The 20,874-nt window shown below is 44.4% G+C and overlaps 1 protein-coding gene across 1 annotated transcript; it reads left to right on the plus strand.

Moving 5' to 3' along the window:
* The first annotated feature begins 2,614 nt into the window (after window positions 1-2,614).
* Window positions 2,615-19,450, plus strand: lrig3 (leucine-rich repeats and immunoglobulin-like domains 3). The gene is made up of 19 exons (XM_046873963.1): window positions 2,615-3,068; window positions 6,629-6,703; window positions 6,785-6,859; window positions 11,583-11,711; window positions 12,133-12,276; window positions 12,359-12,502; window positions 12,631-12,774; window positions 13,142-13,285; window positions 13,881-13,961; window positions 14,046-14,117; window positions 14,205-14,276; window positions 14,377-14,540; window positions 14,726-15,055; window positions 16,127-16,408; window positions 16,933-17,406; window positions 17,492-17,650; window positions 17,971-18,111; window positions 18,212-18,406; window positions 18,510-19,450. The coding sequence occupies exons 1-19, from the start codon at window positions 2,863-2,865 to the stop codon at window positions 18,764-18,766; spliced, it is 3,288 nt and encodes a 1,095-aa protein (XP_046729919.1). The 5' UTR covers window positions 2,615-2,862; the 3' UTR covers window positions 18,767-19,450.
* Window positions 19,451-20,874: the final 1,424 nt, after the last annotated feature.

The raw sequence follows: 20,874 nt of genomic DNA on the forward strand, positions 1-20,874 counted from the left end.
GGCCACTGAAGAACTTCCACTCCAACCCATATGCTCATGGAGCTGCTTTGTGAACTTTGTGGAACAGGGTCTCTTAGTTCAAGTGGAGGGAAAATTTCATGCCAACGTGTCCATAGACATTATATACAACTGTATCTGTGACATGTTGGGAAAGAACCACATGTGTCATAAGTCGAGTGTCCCAAAATTTTTGGTTTACAAGTCCTCAGATTAGTGAGTTCCTCTCTGTTTAATTCCCCCAAAAACCCCGACATGGTACAGTCATTTGTCAGGGCATAGCGCATTAGATGAAACCTGTGATATTGTCATTATTATCTTTCATCAGGTCTAAAACGCACAGTAGGTTGTCTCAGAGCTTCATATGCTCCTCCAGCGTGCAGGCTTCGAGCCAAACGTTGCTCTGGTGGAATGTCTGTGTGGTAGACGCAACACCACGCTGCTCTGTGCAGCACACAACTGCTCTTTCTAGCACACATTCGACTCGAATCCTGAAGCGTAAAAAAAACACCGCCTGCCTGCCATCACCTGCTAAGAATACCCCTCCTTTTTCTACCCCATCCCCCATTACCACCCCACAGCTAATGTTTATACTGGCTCGGAACACTCCTTGGTGCAAAGCATGCTGGGAGAACTTTTTTTTTATTAAAGTTGCTATTCTAAGTATAATAACTGGCATGTGGCCACTCGTAGGCCTGGATCCTGGGACACACTCCAAAATACCTGGCTTTTTTTTTAACGCTTCAGAAGCGTGATCTCAGTTTTTCAAGTTTTCAGAAGCATTACGAAGACAGCGGGTTGTGTACGTAAAAGAACGAGAGGTGAGACACAAAGCCAAGTATCTTCGCTATATAAACTGAAGGACTGAACCCTGGACAATGCTTATGTATAAACTTTTTAAAACTATATTTCAAGCAAGTCAGCTCTTTTCCCCCATTTTACGCTACGGATCATGTCGGGTTGAAAATCCAGAACCATGTGTGCTCTAACCTGAGGACCGATCGTGAGAAAAATAAATAAACAAACAAACAAACAAAGGAATAAATGTCTTATTTGAGCCGCTCAGGCATGCGAACAAGTACGTGCACATCCACGTTCCTAAACCTCACGTCGAAATAATTTTACACACGTCTGATTGATCGCTTCACCCTGTGAGGCTCAGCGGTGAACTGAGGTTTTAGTCTCGTACAAGTCATTAGTGTTATTCTGACTGTTATTAAGAAAAAAAGATACTTTGCTCTTAAAGCTCATCCACCTCACGATTCGAGATGCTTTTTAGAAAATATAGATAGATAGATAGATAGATAGATAGATAGATAGATAGATAGATAGATAGATAGATAGATAGATAGATAGATAGATAGATATAACTTTATTGTCATTGTATTGTACAGATACACAGCAACAAAATGCAGTTTGGCATCTACCCGAAGTGCAAAATGTAGCAATCGTGCAAAAGTGCATATATATATATATATATATATATATATATATATATATATATATATATATATATATATATATATATATATATACACACACACACACATTATATACATATATATACATAAATGTGAAATGTTGGGCAGAATGTACAGTAAGGATATAAAGATATAAAGATAAATATAGATAAAAAATAGTGCAGATGTAATGAGGAGTAAAAAAGATATACTTTGTAATATGTACATGTATTGTACAGAGGTTATATACAGTGATTAAAGTATATAGAGTATAAAGCATATATAGCTTGTTGATGTCAGCTCTGATCAGTCTGATATTTCACCTTAGAGACACTCTAACCAATAACGTGTTTCCTTCCACCTGGAGAACTAAATGTTTTTTGTTTTTTGCGCCATTCTTGATAAAACACTCTCTTTTTAAAAAAAAAAAACACTCACACGTTGTGACACGATTGACTACATGAATGAGTACGACTATATAGTGTAGGTATTCATACCATATATACACTATATGCACTAAAGAATTTAAGCACCTCACTTTTCCTTCTATGAGTTTCTTCCTCAAAATGTTTCCACAATCCTGGAGACACACGAGTGTATACATGATGGGGTGAGATTTTTCTTTACTTGAACCACGAGACCCAAACCTGTTCCAGCATGACAATGACCCCTGTGCAAAAGCTCCATGAAGATACGGGTTGGAGTGGAAGGTTTCACCCCACAAAAAAAAGCGTGTGCTTTAACATATTCCCAAAAGTACTACTTTTTTGGAGGGAACGATCGGAAACGTATTTAGATGCACATTTCACACAGGAACCCCGAAGACAATGGGCTCTAACGTGTGTTCTTTTAAATGCTAATAGCAGAAGTGTCTTTTGTTAAACAAAACAATTACACAACGGGGTCAAGCCGGTCATATAACAATCATCATCATCATCATCATCAAGTACAATAGTAGTAGTAACAGCATTTTGTGTTCTAATTGTTGCTTACATTGTTATTATATTGTTATTATAAACATGGACTGTACTATTTTTCAGTTTTGGTGTTTGACTACAATTCCAGGTTGTGAAACGTGGACTACATGACCCATAGTGCTCCTCAAACGTACTTCCTGTTTCTCAACCAATCAGCGCGCTCGCTGGGAGACTCTGGAATGTCGGTCGACGCGCTTCAGCTACAGCGGAGAAACAACTCATTCGTACTCTCTCACACACACACGGAGATTTTCGACGCGAGCATGGATCTGAGTGGAGGAGCAACGTATTCACTTTTATCCGGATAAAGCCGAAGAAGTTCTCAATAGTTTGGAGGAAAAACAGGACGTTTGGTTCTTTTGTTAAAACTTTCCTGAAGTGAAGAAAGTTGTGTGTGGAGGATCTCCCCCTTTTTTTTGAGGAGGAAAATGTCCGCTTTGGAGGAGCAGCCGCTCGGCGCTGTAAGGTCTGCGGTTCTTTTGCTTCTCCTGGCCGCAGCTCAGCTCCTCCCCGGGCATGTGGAGAGTTCGGAACCGTGTCCGAGTCCGTGTACATGCAAGGGAACGTTACTGGACTGTAGCCGGGTCATAAAAGCCTCAAAAATCCCGAGAATCCCGTCCTGGATCACACACGTGTAAGTGACGCTTTTTTCTTGTTCTTTTTTTTACACTTTTGTTTTTCTGCGCTACAAAAAGTCGGTTTTCTGGAAATATTGTATCAGTGGAGCACCGAGAGCGCGCGCGCGTGCGTGTGGAAAAAATGGATTATAGAAATAAATGTCATCCTCAATAGAGCGCGCGCAAAAAAACACACACACACGCTCTATTGGGGATAAAATATTTTTAACGCCACTTTTTTACGCTTTCGGGGAGCGCGCCTGTGCGTCGTGAACGCGCCCGTGTGTCGTGAACGCGCATTCCTTCATCACCGTTCTGTTCAAACCCCAACATTCCCTAAAAGTGCAAAAACGTACAGCAATATAAGTATAAAATATAATTTTCTGTGAAACTTATTAACACTTACTCTTTTCTCCTGTATGTTTAAACTTAATTTAAAACTTTAAAACGTTTTTAAATATGCAATGTTGGGGAAAAAAAAGCACAAAAACCTCATTGTTTTTGTTTCCAGAGGTGAAAAATCACTGTAAATAAACCAACACAACCCCAACAATATTCTCCAAGTGTACTGTTCACTATATACAAACCTCACTAAGATCCCATTGTCTAGACAAAACCTCCCCCCTCATAAACCCCCCAGACACCCTCCTTATACCCCCCCAGGCCTGAAGAATATATACCTAATGAAAGGGGTCATTTTGATCTTTGGATTTGGTTCTGCGTGAAGAACAGCTGGAATGAATGTGTTTGTTGTGCTGGTGGAAGAAAGCTTGTGTGTTTTTTGTTTTAATATATCTCACACACACACACACACACACACACACACACACGGCCATGTTCTCTGACAGTCAAGCATAAAATAAATAAAGAAAAAAGTTTGGAAAGTTTTTTCCCAACTTTGTCGCAGAAGTTCCCTCAGATGTGTTCCCTCACTTGCAGGTTCCTTTACTTTCTGTCCAGTTCATTCCAAACCTGCTTCATCAGGTCCGAGTGTGTGAGACTGTGCTTCTCGTTTCAGGCTTTGAATCCTACCGTCTTGTTCTTCTCTTCTACAGTATGTTCTGAATCCCTGAGCAGCTTGGTGGATATCAGGGTGCATTGCGTGGTGCTGTAACGTGGTGTAGGAGGAGTTTTGGTTCTACTCACTCTGTGCACCAGACCATCACACTTCCTCCACCATGTCTGACACTTTCACACAGAGGAACCGTCCTTTCTCCTTCTCACTGCTCAACCAAAACCCGCCGCTTCTGATTCTGTTGTGGTTTTGCATCTGCAGACCAGAGTTTCAAAAAATCTCTCTGATGGAGGAGGAAACTGTCCTTCAAATTTCTCTAAAGAACCCACACTTTAGTACGATCTTTCTTCCTTCCTTCCTTCCTTCTGTTCATCCATTTGTTTTGTCTGTCATTCTTTTTTCCCTCCTTCCTTCCATTTGTTTTTGTCTTTCTTTCTTTCTTCCTGCCTTCCTTCCATTTTTGTTTTTCTGTCTTTTTCTTTTCCTTCCTTCTGTTCATTCGTTTCTTGTCATTCTTTTTTCTTCTTTTCCCCGTTTGTTTTATTCTTTCTTTCTTTCTCCATTAGTTTGTTCTTTCATTTCATTTCTTTCTTCCTCTCTCCCTACCATTTGCTTGTTTTTCTTCTTTTTGTATCTTTCTTCATTGGTTCCTTCATTTTTTCTTTCTGCCTTCTTTCTGTTAATTCGTTTGTTCTGTCTGTAATTCTTTCTTTCTGCCTTCCTTCCATTTTTGTTTTTCTGTCTTTTCTTGTTCTTTCTTCTGTTCGTTCGTTTCCTTTGTCTTTTTCTTTTCCCCATTTTGTTTTATTCTTTCTTTCTCTCCTTCCATTTCTTTCTTTCTTTCTTTCTTCCTCTCTCCCTACCATTTGTTTGTATTTTCCTTAATTGGTTCTTTCTCTTTTCCTATCTTTCTTCTTTCTGTTCATTCGTTTTTTTCTGTCTTTCTTTCTTGCACTCTTTCACTGTTTGGCATCACAGTGTAAGAAGTGCGGAAAGTTTCTCCCACCACAGACCTCCTTCTCCTTTTGTGCCAAAGGGAAACACACACACACACACACACAAACACACACACACACCCCTAGTTGTAGCTGTAGGGGGAATGGAGTTCTTTGTGCTGCTCCATGCTAATTACTGAATGGTTCTCCTGCACGTTGTAAAGCCCCCCGAGTGCCCGAGCCCTTTGTTTCCCCTGCAGCCCATTATTTCTGCTTGATTAACACCTAAATCCAACTAGTGACGTTATTAAGGAGCTGCTCGAAGTGGATCTGATTGTGTAACTTCCACAGGCAGAGGGTTGGGGGTGAGTAAATGATTTGTGAAGTCTTGATACGCTTGGGGTTCAGTTCCAGTAGATGGTTTTGGTATTGATGTAGGTGAGGGAAGCAGAGCTCTATGGCAGGAGATCTTCCACTCCAGCCTATTTAAGGCGTATCTTCATGTGGCTGGTTTTGGATGCAGTAGCATTACATTTTCCCTGCACAAACACATCCCTAAAGTGTGCGCAGAAAAAACACAGAAGGGGAAATAATCAGCCACTTTCAAAACCCCGGATGGATATCTGGCTTTTTTTTCTTCTCTTTTTCACACGTCACAGCAGCATCTACTCACTGGTCTGAAGTGGAAGTGTACACACAGCAGGGTCGTTATCTGATCCACTTCTGACATGGATTTACAGAGGAAGTGCAGCTGCGATAAACACACCGCGTTATCTAACGCTATCGGTGCATTTCAGCACTCAGTCTGAAGCGGCCTCAAGTGGACACCATGCTGCAGGACTCGCACAGGACAGCTGATGAATCGAGAACGTTGAGTCGCCTGCTGTGTTGGTTTCATCACAAAAAAACGATCTTCAGGAGAACGTGGGAAAAACAACGTGCACACTGGGATGGAAACGGAAGGCGGCGCTCGATCTCGCGGCGTTGCGAACAGATTAGGAGCTGTTACTTTTCCCCCTGCTCTAAACCGGCGCTGATCGAGACCAGATGGCACCGCAGTGGAGCTTGAGCGCAAAGTCGGGGAAACTCCAACGGCAGCTTTCCCAAGTGCCGATTCCTCCTCGCCTCACGTCGCCTCACACCGGCCCCCCCCATCCCCCCGCCCCCCAGGTCGCAGCAAGTCCCAAATAGAGGACGACCGATTCATTATTCAGGCCTAATAAATGATTGCTTGAACTGTCAGCAAAAATCCATACCAATAGTTTTTCTGGCTTCGGGTCTTTACAAGAGCGCCCTCTAGAGGCGCCAGAGAGACGACGTGCTGCACGGAGAGCGCTATTCTATATTTATTAAATTTATGAATTTTATAGAATTACCTTTATTGATTGATATTCATATTTATTGTTGTTGTTGTTTTAATCCAGTATGCATTTTTCTAGTCTACAACTTTGTGGGAACAGTTTATGGAAAAAAACCTTAGAAGTCGGTTTCTCGATACTTTGGTCCTACAGTTTAGTGCAGTGTTTGTCGGATTTTGATATAAAATGTTCGCCTCATCTCGGCGTGATTCCGATTATCTGGTGCTGTGCCCCGAGCGCGTCTCTGACGAAAGGCCTTTTCTTCACAGAGATCTGAGCCATAACAAGATACGGAGCATTCCTGAAGCACTGCTTCTCCCCCGAGTCCAGCACCTCGCCGAAATGTAAGTAAAACACTCTCCATCTAACTTTTTTTTCCTCCTCTCCCTCTCCCTCGTTCTCATGTCTGTGTTCTCAACCTGCAGAAAACTGGACAACAACGACTTGGAGACTGTACCGGATTTTGGTCCTCATTCTGGAAACATCAGCGCTCTCAATCTGTGAGTATGATTGATTTATTTATTTATTTATTTATTAGTCCACCAACCTTTCACCTGCTGTACATCTGTGTTCAATGATGGTGTGATCTATCCGGAGTGCTGTGCGCCATGACGCCGTTACAGGTGCATCATCTATCCTGACGTTGGCTCTCCAGCCTCCAAAAGTATCAGGACACAGGGATTTTCCAAATGGTTCTTCACCCATATAGTTGAATCTCTTCAGATGTAAAAGTATGAAAGTTTTCTCTTCACTTGAAGGAAACTAGGACCCAAATCTACAAGCTTATGGGTTGGAGTGAAAGATCTTGAGCGGCCTGCTCTAAATCATATCGAACACATTTGGGATGAACGTGAACACCCGGACCTCCTCACCTCACCTGACGACCTACAGTGCCCCAGTTTACTAACACCCTTTGGCTGAAGCACATATCTAGTGGAACGTCTTCTAAGAGTGGATCTCAGGTGTCCATAAGCTTATTTCCATATAGTGTATTGCTTTAGAGCTATAGACCCTATGGAACACCTCCCAGAACATCTGGAACATCTCCGTAGAAGAGCCGAGGTTGTTAGCACAGCAAACAAGGACCCGATGTGGAACGCGATGTTTATAAAGAAGCACAATCTTGTGCTCGGGTGTCCACAAACCTTTGGCCAGATCACGTGACCCAGAATTCACCATTGAATATGTAGTGAAAATCTTCATTCACTCCGATCCACGATGCATCTGGTGATTACAGGGGGTTGCAGATCGAGTGAGAGATTACACACCAGATATGACTGAGCCAAAGGCTTGATATTCTGATCCTCCCCACACTCGGAGTGAGCGTGTCGGGACACGAAGAGCTGCCGAGGGCCGTTCATGTGCAGACTCGTGCAGATCTGCTTTATATATCTACACACACACACACACACACACACAGTGCGAAGGGAAACTGCCTCGCTGGCTCATGTGTGCGCGCTCGGGATTTACTACACTCAAGGTTTTTCAAACCAATCCACCTCGCAAGCATTTCCTTTTTCCATCCAGGTGTTGTGACATCATCCAGCTGTTGTAAGATCCCCCCACCCCAAACACGTCTGATCAACATGGTTGATTTGAAGGCTCTATTTGCGCTTTTCCCCACTCGATTAGGTGTGTGTGTGTGTGGGGGTGTGTGTGTGTGTGTGTGTGTGTGGTATTTGCTCCTGGAAGGAGAACAGAAGTTGGCAGAGGCGTGTGATGACTCGGTCTGCAGTGGCGCCTGTAATAAGAAGCGTGACTGCTGTGAGGCAGGAGGAAACCGAGTGTAAGCGCTCGACTGTGCGCCGAAGGAGAAATGAAAGGAGGGAAAAAAAGTCCACGATGAAACTCCAGTTTCAGACTTTCTTCACGCGACAATGAGCGTCGTTTATTCCGCATTTACACACACACACACACACACACACACACACACACACACACACACGTCTCAGCTAACAATAACCCACAAACTTCAACTTTCAGCCTGAACATGGCATGTCGGATCAACACTCCTCTCTTCTCTCTCTTTCTGTGTCTTTCTATATTTATCTCTCTATCTGTCTTCTCTCTTTTTTGTTTCTATATCTGTCTGTCTATCCCTCTCACTGTCTCTCTTTCTCTCTGTTTCCGTGTCTGTCTATCTCTCCATCTATCTCTCTGTTTCTGTATGTATCTTTCTCATTTTTGTATCTATCCCTCTCTCTGTCTGTCTTTCTCTTTGTCTTATCCTCTCTTTGTTTCCTGGTTTTTCTGTATTTATCTCTCTCTCTCTCTCTGTAAGTAATGTTTAGAGTGTATAAGGACGATGTTACAGCACATTATTATGATTGTTGTTGTTGTTGTTAGTATTTACAGTGAGCGTAGGTGAGGCCGTTGTGCTGTGTGAAGTGTGTGTGTGTTTCGCAGGTGAGACTCAGTGAGATCTCGGTGAGATTACCTGCTCGTGAACAGATTTTATCACACTGAAAACTGAAAAACAGGAACTCGCAGCTCTGAACTTTTTCACCGAGTTCATGAATAAACAGCTGGAACTGGAATTTATAACCGATTCATTTATTTCAAAAAATTGCCATTGCTTTATTTTTCTGTAAAGGGGCGGAGCCATAAGGAAGGGTCCGTTTCTGACCGTCTGAGCACAGAATACATCCCAAGTTTTTTATCACGTTCTTGCATTTTGAAATACCGTGTTACAGCTACGGGATTTGTATTCGAGTACCGCCAACAGAATATAGCAACGCCGTCCAAACAAAATTCCACGCAAATGGTTCAATTTGATAAAAAACGCAGGCGACGGAATTGCTCCCAGCTGCCGAGTTCTCTGCGTTTGTTATTCTCCGGGCTTCTGGGTCAGTCGAGTCGATGGGAGCTGCCGCCGTGTCTGCTTTACTGTTTAAACAAGAGTCGAGTGCCATTCGATACTCCAGCGTTCCATCCCCGTCACCCACAAGGAGAAGGGGAGGTGAAAAACTAGGAGAAAGAGTGAAAAAGTGCACGGGGAGCTATTTCTTTTCGCAGACTAGATCCTGACTTCATTGGGAAAGTATGCTGAAATTGTGCTTCATACAGAGATGTTTTAAATACACTTGGTTCTCGTGTGTGTGTGTGTGATTTAAGAAAAGTTTTTTTTTTTTTTTTTTTTGAGGCACAGAACAGGTTTGAGTTTTCTACTTAAAGTAAAGGGAAAATGTTATGCTGCTACATTCATAGACATTCTAGTTCAGGGAAGAACCACATCTGGCAGATGGAGAAGCCGTGTGTCCCAATACTTTTGGCCACGCAGCGTAGTTTGAACGCTCCTTAAAACCCCTTTGACGTGTGAGAGGTAGCTCGGGCTGCCGGGCCACAGCCTGAAACCATTCGAGTAATGATGTATAACGAGCTTATTAGGCAAAAAATTGGCCGAACAAATTAGAAGTGTGTGTTTTCTGAGGCACAATGTGGTGCTTGTGTGTGTGTGTGTGTGTGTGTGTGTGTGTGTGTGTGTGTGTGTGTGTGTGTGTGTGCGCGCACGTCCCGGCCTGAAGGGGCAGGAGATTAAGAGATAAGGCGGTCTGGAATTCGCTCGCACACATCTGTAGGCACCCGTGTTGGTGTCCGAGAGAGAAATAAAGACCCAACTCAATCCGCTCCATGATATCGACCTCGTAAACATATTCCGGAGATCTTCTCCTGCTTACCGTAGATGTTTTCACCCCATCACATCTGTTCCCTGGCGATCTTTTTCATAAACAAGGCGATTCCATTTACCTGGACTTTTTGTTTTGTTTTCCGCACCACTCGTTGGTTTCTTCCTCCTCTCTCTCATTTTTTTTTATTTATTTCTTTTGTTGCCTCTCTCTGGCCTTTGAAAAGGAAAAAACTGGAAATTCAAGATGCTGGTCAGCGGCTCGTGTGGATGGTGAAAACGGAGCCGCAGGTGGTGTGACCGTGGTGCATGCAAAAGCCCTGTGCAAATCTGCACACAAAAAGGCCGGCTTGTAGCTCTTTCACTGGGTGGCTTACTGCTGCTGACAGCCAGGAGGGGATTCTTTTTCTTTCTTTTTTTTCCTTCATTCTTTTCGAGAAGAAGAGACGGTGTGGATGGCTGCAGTGGAAAGAGAGCTGAGTCATGGCCTGTACTGAATATAGAGAGCTGAAGCTGGAAACGTGTAGGTAAAGGCAGGTAGACCGAGTCTCAACACAGGTGTTCAATTCAATTGTGGTGGAAACATGTTTTCCCTCAACCGTGTCTTTATATATATTAAAGCAAAAGTTTGCGGCCACCTGGACTTTTTGAACATCCCATTCCACCCCCTGCTCCTACACTAAATATAGATCGCTCCTTGACCACCTCGTTTCACATTCACATCCACATTCTGCGATAATGATCCTCCGCTCCTCTGGGGCAACCTTCTACAAGATCAGTGGAGAGATTTGTGCTCATTTGTCCACAGGGGGCGTTAGTAAAGCGATGTAGGTGTGGTGAGGAGGCCTGGGGTGCAGGCAGCATGAAAAATCATCCCAAAGGATGTTCAATAAGGTCAATAGCCCTCTCGCATGAGATCTTCCGTTTTGAGCTAGATGCTCATGGAGCTGGCTTTGTGCACAGGAGCATTGTCTGGAACAGGTTTTGGGTCTTCAAGGTCAAGTGAAGGAACAAATCTCATGTCCCTGCATCCAAAGATATTCTGTACAAGTGTGTGGTAATATTTTGGGGAAGAAACACACACGTGTATATACTCTGTACATATATAATATGGATTGAGATCTAGATAGATAGATATATTGATGGATGGATGGATGAACACACATTAATAGACAAAGGCAGCACTGTACAGTCTCTGTTTAGGACACAGGCAGCTCCTGCACTGCAATTTAGGAGGCGTGCAGGCCAGGAAATTGCCAGTCTCAGCCGTGGCATGCTTTCACTGACGGAATGCTATTCATCGAGCAAGTAATTGGCAGTTTTTTAAATACTTTGTAAGTAATTACCTTGTAAACAAAATAACATGCCACTCCAGCATTCAGCTGTTTTGACCTGTTGCATGGAATTCTGACTTGGGGTAACACACACACACACACACTGAGAAACCCATGGAGCTCTCCCACATCATGACTAAGGGCATAATAATCTGGCTCGTATGATCCACCTCCGTAAAACGAGATCGAGAGTCTGAGGGACAATCTGATAAAAACGTTTTACTGAAATTCTTGCTCTTTCTATTTGGTTTTTTTTTTAAACAGAGCTAATAACAAGATCTCCAGCATATCAGCGGAGCAGCTCAGACCACTGTCTGCCCTGGAGACCCTGGACCTCAGCAACAACAACCTGGTGGACGTGAAGGGATTCCCGTCTCTCCCTCTGAAAAACCTGTGAGTGTTTTACACACACACACACACACACGGATGTTCATGCACACAAAGTTTTCTCATCAACCAAACTCATTCTGCAGCAGAACACTAATCATGTGACCACATGGCATGGAGTCAAGTAGGTTGTGCATTCGCATGCTCGTAATATTGTTTACTACAGCTATCAGGAAAAATCCATACAATTAGTTATTCCGGCTTCCGGTCCGCTGTCTTTACGAGAGCGGCCTCTAGAGGCGAATCACTGATGACATGTAGCGTTTGTTTTTGCACGTGAGACGGCATGATGCATGGAGAGCGCTATATTATACTTTTTTTATTTACAATTTATTAATGATCTAATTAGGAATAAGGAAAAATAAGGCAATTCCAACATGTGTCCTACTCCTGATGCTCAGTGAAGTTTTATCTTTGTTTTGCTCAGGTACATGAATAACAACCGCATCTCCCTGTTGGAGCCGGACTGCTTCAAAAACCTCTCAGACACCCTCCTGGTCTTGAGACTGAACAGGAACCGTCTAAACTCCATTCCTGCCAAGACGTTCCAGCTGGACAACCTTCAGCACCTGTAAGTAGCTCAGCGCTTATTACACGTGTGAAAGATCTAGGCTGCATCTTTGCTCAACTTTGTACTTCCTGTGTGTTGGCAGAGACCTGAGCAGGAACCGGCTGAGACGAATCAAAAGCTTGACCTTCAACGGCCTTCACTCGCTGCGCTCTTTAAACATGCAGAGGAACGGCATCATACGCCTGCTGGACGGAGCGTTTTGGGGCCTCAGTAAATTGGAAGTCCTGTGAGTGCACTTGATTAATTACTGCGTAATAACTCTAACGCTGTGGGACGTCGTGTCATGTGACACGGATAGGTTAAAGGTGCGTGGTCATGTGATGGTCACATTGATTTGTGTTTGTGTGTGAGCAGGCAGATGGAGTACAACAATCTGACCGAAGTCAGTAAGGGTTGGCTGTACGGCCTGTCGTCCCTGCAGCAGCTTCATCTCGCTCACAACGCCATCACCCGCATCAAAGCCGACCCCTGGGAGCCCTGTCAGAACCTCGCTGAGCTGTAGGTGCCATATTTCTCTCTCTTCTTGCTCACATTTTTTTCAACTCTCATCCGGAAAGAGGGAGAATTCGCATTTTTTTTCTCAGTGAAATTGAAACTTTCATCCGAAAAATATTTGTGATGTCAAACACAATTTCAACGTTAGCATGTGTACGCATCCGTCTTTCTGTTAGAATAAATTCGAACAAAATACGCTGAATACGGGACACTCCACTTTTCCAGATTCAAAATGTATTATCTATTAATAATAAAAAAAAATGATAAAACTCTAATAATAATAACTGTGATGAAATAAGTGCAATTCTTTTATATCCCTCAGTAGATGCAAAAAAGTGTGACTTGCTGAGGTTTTTTTTGTGTATCTCAGTGATCTCAGCTCTAATCTGCTGGTGCGTCTCGAGGAGGGCAGCTTCATGCGCCTGAGCGAACTCAAGCAGCTCTCTGTGGGCTACAACCAGGTCAGCTTCATCGCCGATGGAGCGTTCCGAGACCTCACCCGTCTGCACACGCTGTGAGTACAAGAGATTAGAAACAGAACCAGCTCTTTGTGATCCGTCACACTGCACACAATCTGCATACACTCCTGTTCATCAGGCCCGTTAGGACTGGCAGGGGAAATTTCTACATTTCATCAGGTGTTTAGCCAAAATCTGGACACTTTCTGGGCGGGAATAAATATCCAGCCGACTTTGCAGTATCTCATGAGCTTTGCTACTCCACTACATTTCTTTGCTGTTCATTCAATTTAGCAAAACTCAATACCTCCCCCCACTTCCCTCTCCTCCCTTCTCTGGGCTTTTTTTAAACAGAACCAAATGGTAACGGAGCATGAAGAGTGTGTGCATACTTGCACATGTGTGTTCACTCAGCCAACCCCCCCCAACCCACTCATTTGTAACCAGGCTTGCAAGGGAGGAAACTAGCTATTTAAATGTAGTTAAACACGGTCTCAGGGAGGGCTTTGGGGCGAAACAGGAGTCGCTTCTCCTGCAGCAGGTAAATACATAAAGGATAATGGACGGGAAAGTATGAGGACGGAGAGTATCTGTGAACCTGCAGCGAGGGTCACCATTCAATGATGTAACATTCCGTGTTGTGTTTTAAAGGGATCTGAGATATAACGAGATCTCCTGGACCATCGAGGACATGAATGGACCGTTCTCTGCCCTGAACAGTCTGCGAAGTCTGTGAGTCCCTCGTGCTGTTCTCAAACGTCCCGGCGTCAAAATAATTCCCTGTTTTTCTGACACGCTGACTCGCTGTGCTTTCAGGTTTCTTCAAGGGAATCAGATTCGATCAGTTACCAAGAAGTCCTTCACCGGTCTAGACGTGCTGGAGCGCCTGTGAGTACTCGCATCCGTCTACATGAATCACTTCTATCTGTTCTGCGTTGTGTTTTTGTAACACTTGATCATTTTATTTTATCTCAGTGACCTCAGCAACAATGCCATCATGTCGGTTCAAGGAAACTCTTTCTCCCAGATGAAGAAACTGGAAGAACTGTAAGAACGATGACTGGATATCATTTCAAGTCACTTCATTTCAGAAGATACGTGTCACTGATTTACACTCGTTTATTCTTTCCATCTCGTTTTCCACCAGGCACCTGAATACGTCGAGTCTGCTCTGCGACTGCCAGCTGAAGTGGTTTCCGCTGTGGGTGGCAGAAAACGCCTTCCTCTTCTTTGGAAATGCCAGCTGTGCCCATCCACAGCCACTGAAGGCCAAGAGCGCCTTTGCGGTCAGCCAGGACGAATTTGTGTGTGGTGAGTCGGTGCCTGGTGCACATTTTCCAGCGCATGTTTTTACCTGATCGAGCATGAGGTCTTTTTTTCTCTTGGAGGAAAAAAAAATAATCATAACGGAAATATGTTCGTAATGAATTCCTCCAAGCAGCTTATTTAACTGTTGACCGTTTCTTCATAATCGATCTCAATTTGTCTTTGAACAGCTGATTTCCCCAAACCGCAAATCACGGTGCAGCCCGAGACGCAGTCAGCCATCAAAGGCACCAACGTGACGTTCGTCTGCTCGGCAGCCAGCTCCAGCGACTCGCCAATGACCTTCGCTTGGAAGAAAGACAACGAGGTGCTGAACAACGCAGAGATTCACAACCAGGCTCATCTCCGGGCGCAAGCGGGCGATGGGACCCAGGTTACCGAGTACACGACCACGCTGCAGCTGCGCCATGTGGAATCTTCCACCGAGGGCAAATACCAGTGCGTCATCTCCAACCACTTCGGCTCCACCTATTCCCTAAAGGCCAAACTTACGGTCCACAGTAAGTGATACTGCAGTTTCTGTGCATAACGCTAATGTGTGTATACATGATATTGACAATTGTATCAGGACAGACATATCTGGTTATTCCCTGAAAAAATTCCCTTAAAAGTTGGAGGCACCTGATTGTACATGATGAACATCTTCCCAGAAGAATGGAGTTTATTATAACACAGGGCTCCTACGTATTTTGGAAAGGTATTGAATTTGATTGGCATGTTTGCCAGGTCTGGATTAGTATGGGGGCGGTTTATAAAACAAAGGCTACATCGCCAATATTCTGGATAGATTTGAAAGCGGCGTTCTCGTCTGAAAAAAGCTCCGTGTCCACACTCATCCGCGCTGAAACGTCTGAAAAGGTTCGCGTCCCCGTACTGCACAGGAGCAAAACGCTTCGACCCGCGTCATTCCCGCCTGCCGTTTATTTACTTTCCGGCCCTTTGAAACATCACTACAAAGACAAAACACGCGTCATGGTTTTCGAAAGACTCACACAAGGATCACACTGTTTTCAAATCTCGAATGCCGTTTCGGTGTGGACGAAAGACCAAAATAAAGAAAAAATATGCGTTTTAAAAACGATCAGTGTGGGCGTGGCCAAAAAGTGTTAAGTTCCGTTTTGTAGTTTTTTTGGCAATTGCACATGAACAGTTCATCTGTTGCTGTAGGATCAAAGGTTTACCGTTAGAAATGAATGAATGAATGAATGAGAACGAAATTTATAAATGGTATAAATGGAACGTGGCTCGGTGTTGAGCCGCTGTGAGCCGCTGTAGCTACAACCTTCCGGCAATTATTTGGTGATATAACAACATGCATCCAAGATCATATCGTGACACACAGTGGAATTCAAAATCATACTTTCAGATGTTAAATGAAAAATGTGTAGGAACTTTGAACAGCAAACGGAGATTAAATGTGGAATGGGAACAGGATGCTCAAAAGCACTATTACGTTCAAGTGTCCGCATGCTTTTGTCCATATCGTTTATGCAGGGATGAGATGAAAGTGAATTTTCTAAGTATTGAATCTTGTGCCTCGACTGACATCCCAATATTCCCGTCCTCTCCAGTGCTGCCGTCCTTTAATAAAATTCCTATGGATCTGACAGTCCGTGTCGGAGCTACAGCCCGTCTCGAGTGCGCCGCTACCGGACACCCGGCCCCCCAGATTGCGTGGCAGAAAGACGGAGGCACCGACTTTCCTGCCGCGAGAGAGCGGCGGATGCACGTGATGCCCAGCGACGCCGTCTTCTTCATCGTAAAGGTGAAAACGGAGGATATCGGGGTGTACAGTTGCACCGCCCAGAATACAGCCGGAGCCATTTCGGCTAATGCTACATTAACTGTGCTAGGTAAGAAACGCAGAAGCTTTTTGTAATAAACAAACGAACGTCTCAATGACGATACAAAAAGAAGGAAACCATTTGCTGATTCACTACCCAGTTTTCCGGACATTTTTTTTCCTTCATTCTCGCCACAGAGGAGAAACGAATGTTCGATTTCGGGTGTGTAATTCTTTAAGCTCGTATTTCATGTCTCTGGTTGAACGCTGGCTTCAGAACACAGTAAAAAACAGGAGCCTGCCCTTCTTTCTTTCGTGCCGAGAACTTGTGCCAAAGCCGAGCTCACAGCTCCAGATTTAAATGAGTGATTTAATATGGCACAATTTATTTAATATTTTTTTCCCCCTCACAAAATGAGCTGTAGTACATTTTTAGTATTCAATAACTGTTTGTCATTTTTATATATCTATATAGATTCATTCCTGACCGATGATGTGTTTTTTAATATCATCACCCTAAAATATAAAATATTTGAAGATATATTTGTATTCAATGACGAATGTCCATCACAAATTGCTCTATTGGTTTGTCAGAAATGCCCTCGTTCCTGCGCCCCTTGACGGACCGCACCGTGGCGAGGGGCGAGACGGCCGTGCTGCAGTGCATCGCAGGAGGAAGCCCTCCACCACGCCTAAACTGGACCAAAGACGACGGGCCGCTAGCTCTGACCGAGCGCCACTTTTTCGCCGCTGGAAACCAGCTTCTGATCATCGTGGACGCAGCAGAGGCCGACGCGGGCACGTATACCTGTGAGATGTCGAACCCGCTGGGCACAGAGCGGGGGAACGTGCGCCTGTCTGTCCTGCCAAACCCTAACTGTGAGTCCAACCAGGCGGGCACGGGGGTGCTGGGGCCGGGCGGCAGCGGGTCAGACGAGGACGGCTGGACCACTGTGGGCATCGTCATCATCGCTGTAGTGTGCTGCGTGGTGGGCACGTCACTCGTGTGGGTGGTCATCATCTACCACACGCGCCGACGCAACGAGGACTGCAGCGTCACCAACACCGGTTAGTTCTAACTCACGCACGCAGCTTCATACTGTTGCTTTGTTGTTGCTGTTTTTACGAATCTTTCCTTTTTGCCGCTCTGCAGACGAGACCAATCTTCCGTCAGACATTCCCAGCTATCTGTCCTCTCAGGGAACTCTGGCAGAGCGCCAGGACGGCTACGTGCCCTCTGAGAGCGGCAGCAATTACCAGTACATGAGCTCTTCCATGGGAGGATTCTACCTGCAGCACAAGGACATGAAAGGTAAAGCACCCGGTGAATTAGTGCCACACATGGCTGTGGGTCGGTTCTTTAAGGAAATAAATAAATGAAGATCAGACGTACTGAATTCAGAGTAGATATTTATAAAATATAAGACATGGTTTATCCATCCATTGAGTTACTGTAAAGCCCAATGTCCATGGCCATACCAGTCCTCTAAATGCACAGGAGAGAATCCAGGAAGATTTAATGGACACACTTCTGAGAAAAGCCTCATCTATCTCGGATCGTGGCATGTTGGCTCTGATTGCACTAAATTCAGCGATGGTTTTATAACACCGGTTTTTTAACGATACCTGCAGGCGTGTGTCAGCTGGACACTGGAAGTGAAGCGGACATGGAGGCGGCCATTGATCCACTGCTCTGCCATTTCCAAGGGCCAATCAGCACACTGCTGAGGAGAGGCAACATGTATGGTCCTGAGCCCACGGACACGTATATGGGTGAGGCATATTAGTAGAGAACCTTCTATAATAGGAACTTCCTGTTCCAGCTGCAGTGTGTTTGTGTTAATCCTGTCCTGTTTCCCTCTTTCCCTTCCAGGTTGCGCTGCAGATCAGAGGCGTACGTGCAGAGATTCGTACAGTCCATCACTCCCTAGTTTAAAAAAGAGAGAATATTACACATACACTCCTTCGCTTTCCTCGGACCCTTATGACCACGTGAGCTCTGGGGTGATGGTGCAGCGTGACGGGGGAGAGTGTCTCCAGTCACAGCTGCCCCCCGCTTCCTACATGGGTGTGTAAAAAAAAAAAAAAAAAAACATTCCGCGCAGTTACCCACGAATCACAAACCCAATATTCTTCTCTGACGGTTCGTGTGCTTCTGTTTGTCTCACCAGGTACTTTTGGTAAAGCCCCATGGCGTCCTCAGCAGGAGCTTTACCCCAACCTGTGCACTTCGTCTTCTCACAGAGGACTGACGCTCCACGAAAGCCTCTACACGGCCCTGGATTACGACTCGGAGCACGAGGACGACTTCTGCTCCCGTTCTCTTCCCCAGACGCCGAAAGCGGACTCGGACAGCGGCAGGTTCGAGCTGTCGTTCAACGGCAGCAGGACATCGGAGGGTCGTTCGAGCTCGCAACCGTGTTCATAGCACCTCGTTCGGAGAACACAGACCGCACCACACTCCGTTTATTTAACAAGGAGGACCAAAATTCAGTTCTACCTCGGCTCGCACGCTTCTTGTGCACGCTGGTTTCGAATGTAAAAGGTAAACATGAGGAATAGTGTGTGTGTGTGTGTATGTGTGTGTGTGTGTGTGTCCAAAAAAAAAGTGTATCCATTGTACAAAAAAAACAGATATCGAAAGTATATATAAATACATTTTATACAAAGCTTATTTTATTTTGTAAATGAACTGTAAATAGGATCCATTATTACGTTGCATACTATTTTTTTATAAGAAGATCGTCGCCATGGACAAAAAGAAATCGAAACAAACGAGGGAATAGTAATGGCTGGTCCACCGATTCTACACAAACACCCCTTTGTGTTTCTGTGCAATGTTTCCGCAAGACTCTTGGGTACTTTTTTTCCGCCTAATAATAATAACACGCCTAGTGACATTTTAGGATTTATTGTATTTTTTTGCTTTTCGCCTACATCTATTCCAAAAAAAAAAAAAAAAAAAAAAACGTCTTCCAGCAAACCAATACAATTTCTGACCCATTTCTGTTTGTGAGTCTGTTTAGTTCCCCAATGCATATGTGTGTTTATACAACTCAAGCACCCTTTTGCACTCCCTGATAATAAAACGTGCTGCTACACAGTCAACGAACCTCCGACTTTATTCCTTGTCTCGTATTAAAACCCTGGAACGGTCACGTGAAGAACCGGGATGTTCCTCAAAAGCATGCCTGGAAAGATTTTCCCAAGGAATAACGTGGAGCATCGCACAGTGTTTCGAAGAGTGAAATTGTGTGTGTGTGTGTGTGTGTGTGTGTGTGTGTGTGTGTGTGTGTGTGTGTGTGTGTGTGTGTGTGTGTGTGTGTGTGTGGATTTTTTAAAACTCATTCTCTTTTAAAATGTGCACCGTAATAATCATTTCCTCTCTGCTGCTTCTGTATTAGACATTAGATCCTGGTCGCATTTTCATTCCATTCAGGCCAATTTTTTTCCATCATGGGTTTCTATCAAGTGTGTGGACACCTGAGAATTTTGAACATCCCATTCCACCCTCCCCCTTTTCCTGTTTTAATAACCTCCACTCTTCTGAGATGATGTTCTGCTGGATTTCGAGGAGACCCGTGCTATTTTCCATTCCAAAGGTGTTTTTAGGATTTGTAGCTCTTTAGCAGCCCAACAAGATCTTCCGCTCCAACCCGTATCTTCACAGAGGTGCACAGGAGCGTCGTCATGCTGGAAAACGTTGGGATCTTGTGGCTCAAGTTGAAATTTTCAAGCCTACACAATTGTGTGCCTGAAGGTTTTACAGGAACATTTTGCAGAAGAACCAGATGCGGAATATGAAAAAAGACGAGTTTCCGAATACTTTTGGCTCTTAGCCATGGAGGAGCGCGATGAAGAGAAACCACACACAAAGCGCACCAACACCTGGAGCACAGCTGGTGAGGAGCGCTGACATAGTGATGAACAAATAAAGAATGATCAACGCCCCAACTCATCCATGAAGATCAACAAAGGCAGAATGTACTGCGCCTGAGCCAGTCCGAGCGATCGACGAGAAACCTGGGATCTATTTTTCATTCCAAAAAAACGAGAATGTTTTTGTTCACCGGAGCCAAAAGCAGCAACTGTCAGCAGTCAGAAATCTTTTATTTGGTGTTTTACAGACAGACGTCTTTGGTCACAATGCGCCAAAAACAGACGACTGAGAAGCAAACAAAACAACATGCATTGAGAGAAAAAAATGTTTCCACAAACTAAATTCCAAACAATTCCGCGCTTTGATTTCTGGCTCCAGTGAAACGAGACAGGAAATTGACTGACTGTTCCTTGGACCATCAGTGTCTGGTGCAAAGTTGATCCAGCCGTCATCTTCCACTCGGAGTCACTGTTTACGCCAAACAGACTCCGGTTCGTCTACTGGGGCGTCGCTGTAGCGGAGTTTGGATTCTTTACGTCGTGAGAAAAACTCAATTCCGCTCCACAGATTGAAGACCTTAATGAGCTGAGAGATTCGAAAACAAATCCCGGTACGTCTTTCCGTCTGGATTCTCAGGATCCTTCTGGGAAACATCT

Source organism: Silurus meridionalis, chromosome 18 (assembly GCF_014805685.1).
Source record: "Silurus meridionalis isolate SWU-2019-XX chromosome 18, ASM1480568v1, whole genome shotgun sequence".
NCBI lineage: Eukaryota > Metazoa > Chordata > Actinopteri > Siluriformes > Siluridae > Silurus > Silurus meridionalis.

Excerpts from the sequence above, each read along its gene's own strand:
- lrig3 (XM_046873963.1), top strand. The coding sequence starts at position 2,863 with ATGTCCGCTTTGGAGGAGCAGCCGCTCGGCGCTGTAAGGTCTGCGGTT. Across the intron at positions 12,775-13,141 it reads TGTCAGAACCTCGCTGAGCT|TGATCTCAGCTCTAATCTGC; the intron begins GTAGGTGCCATA and ends TGTGTATCTCAG. Across the intron at positions 17,407-17,491 it reads CTGCAGCGTCACCAACACCG|ACGAGACCAATCTTCCGTCA; the intron begins GTTAGTTCTAAC and ends GCCGCTCTGCAG.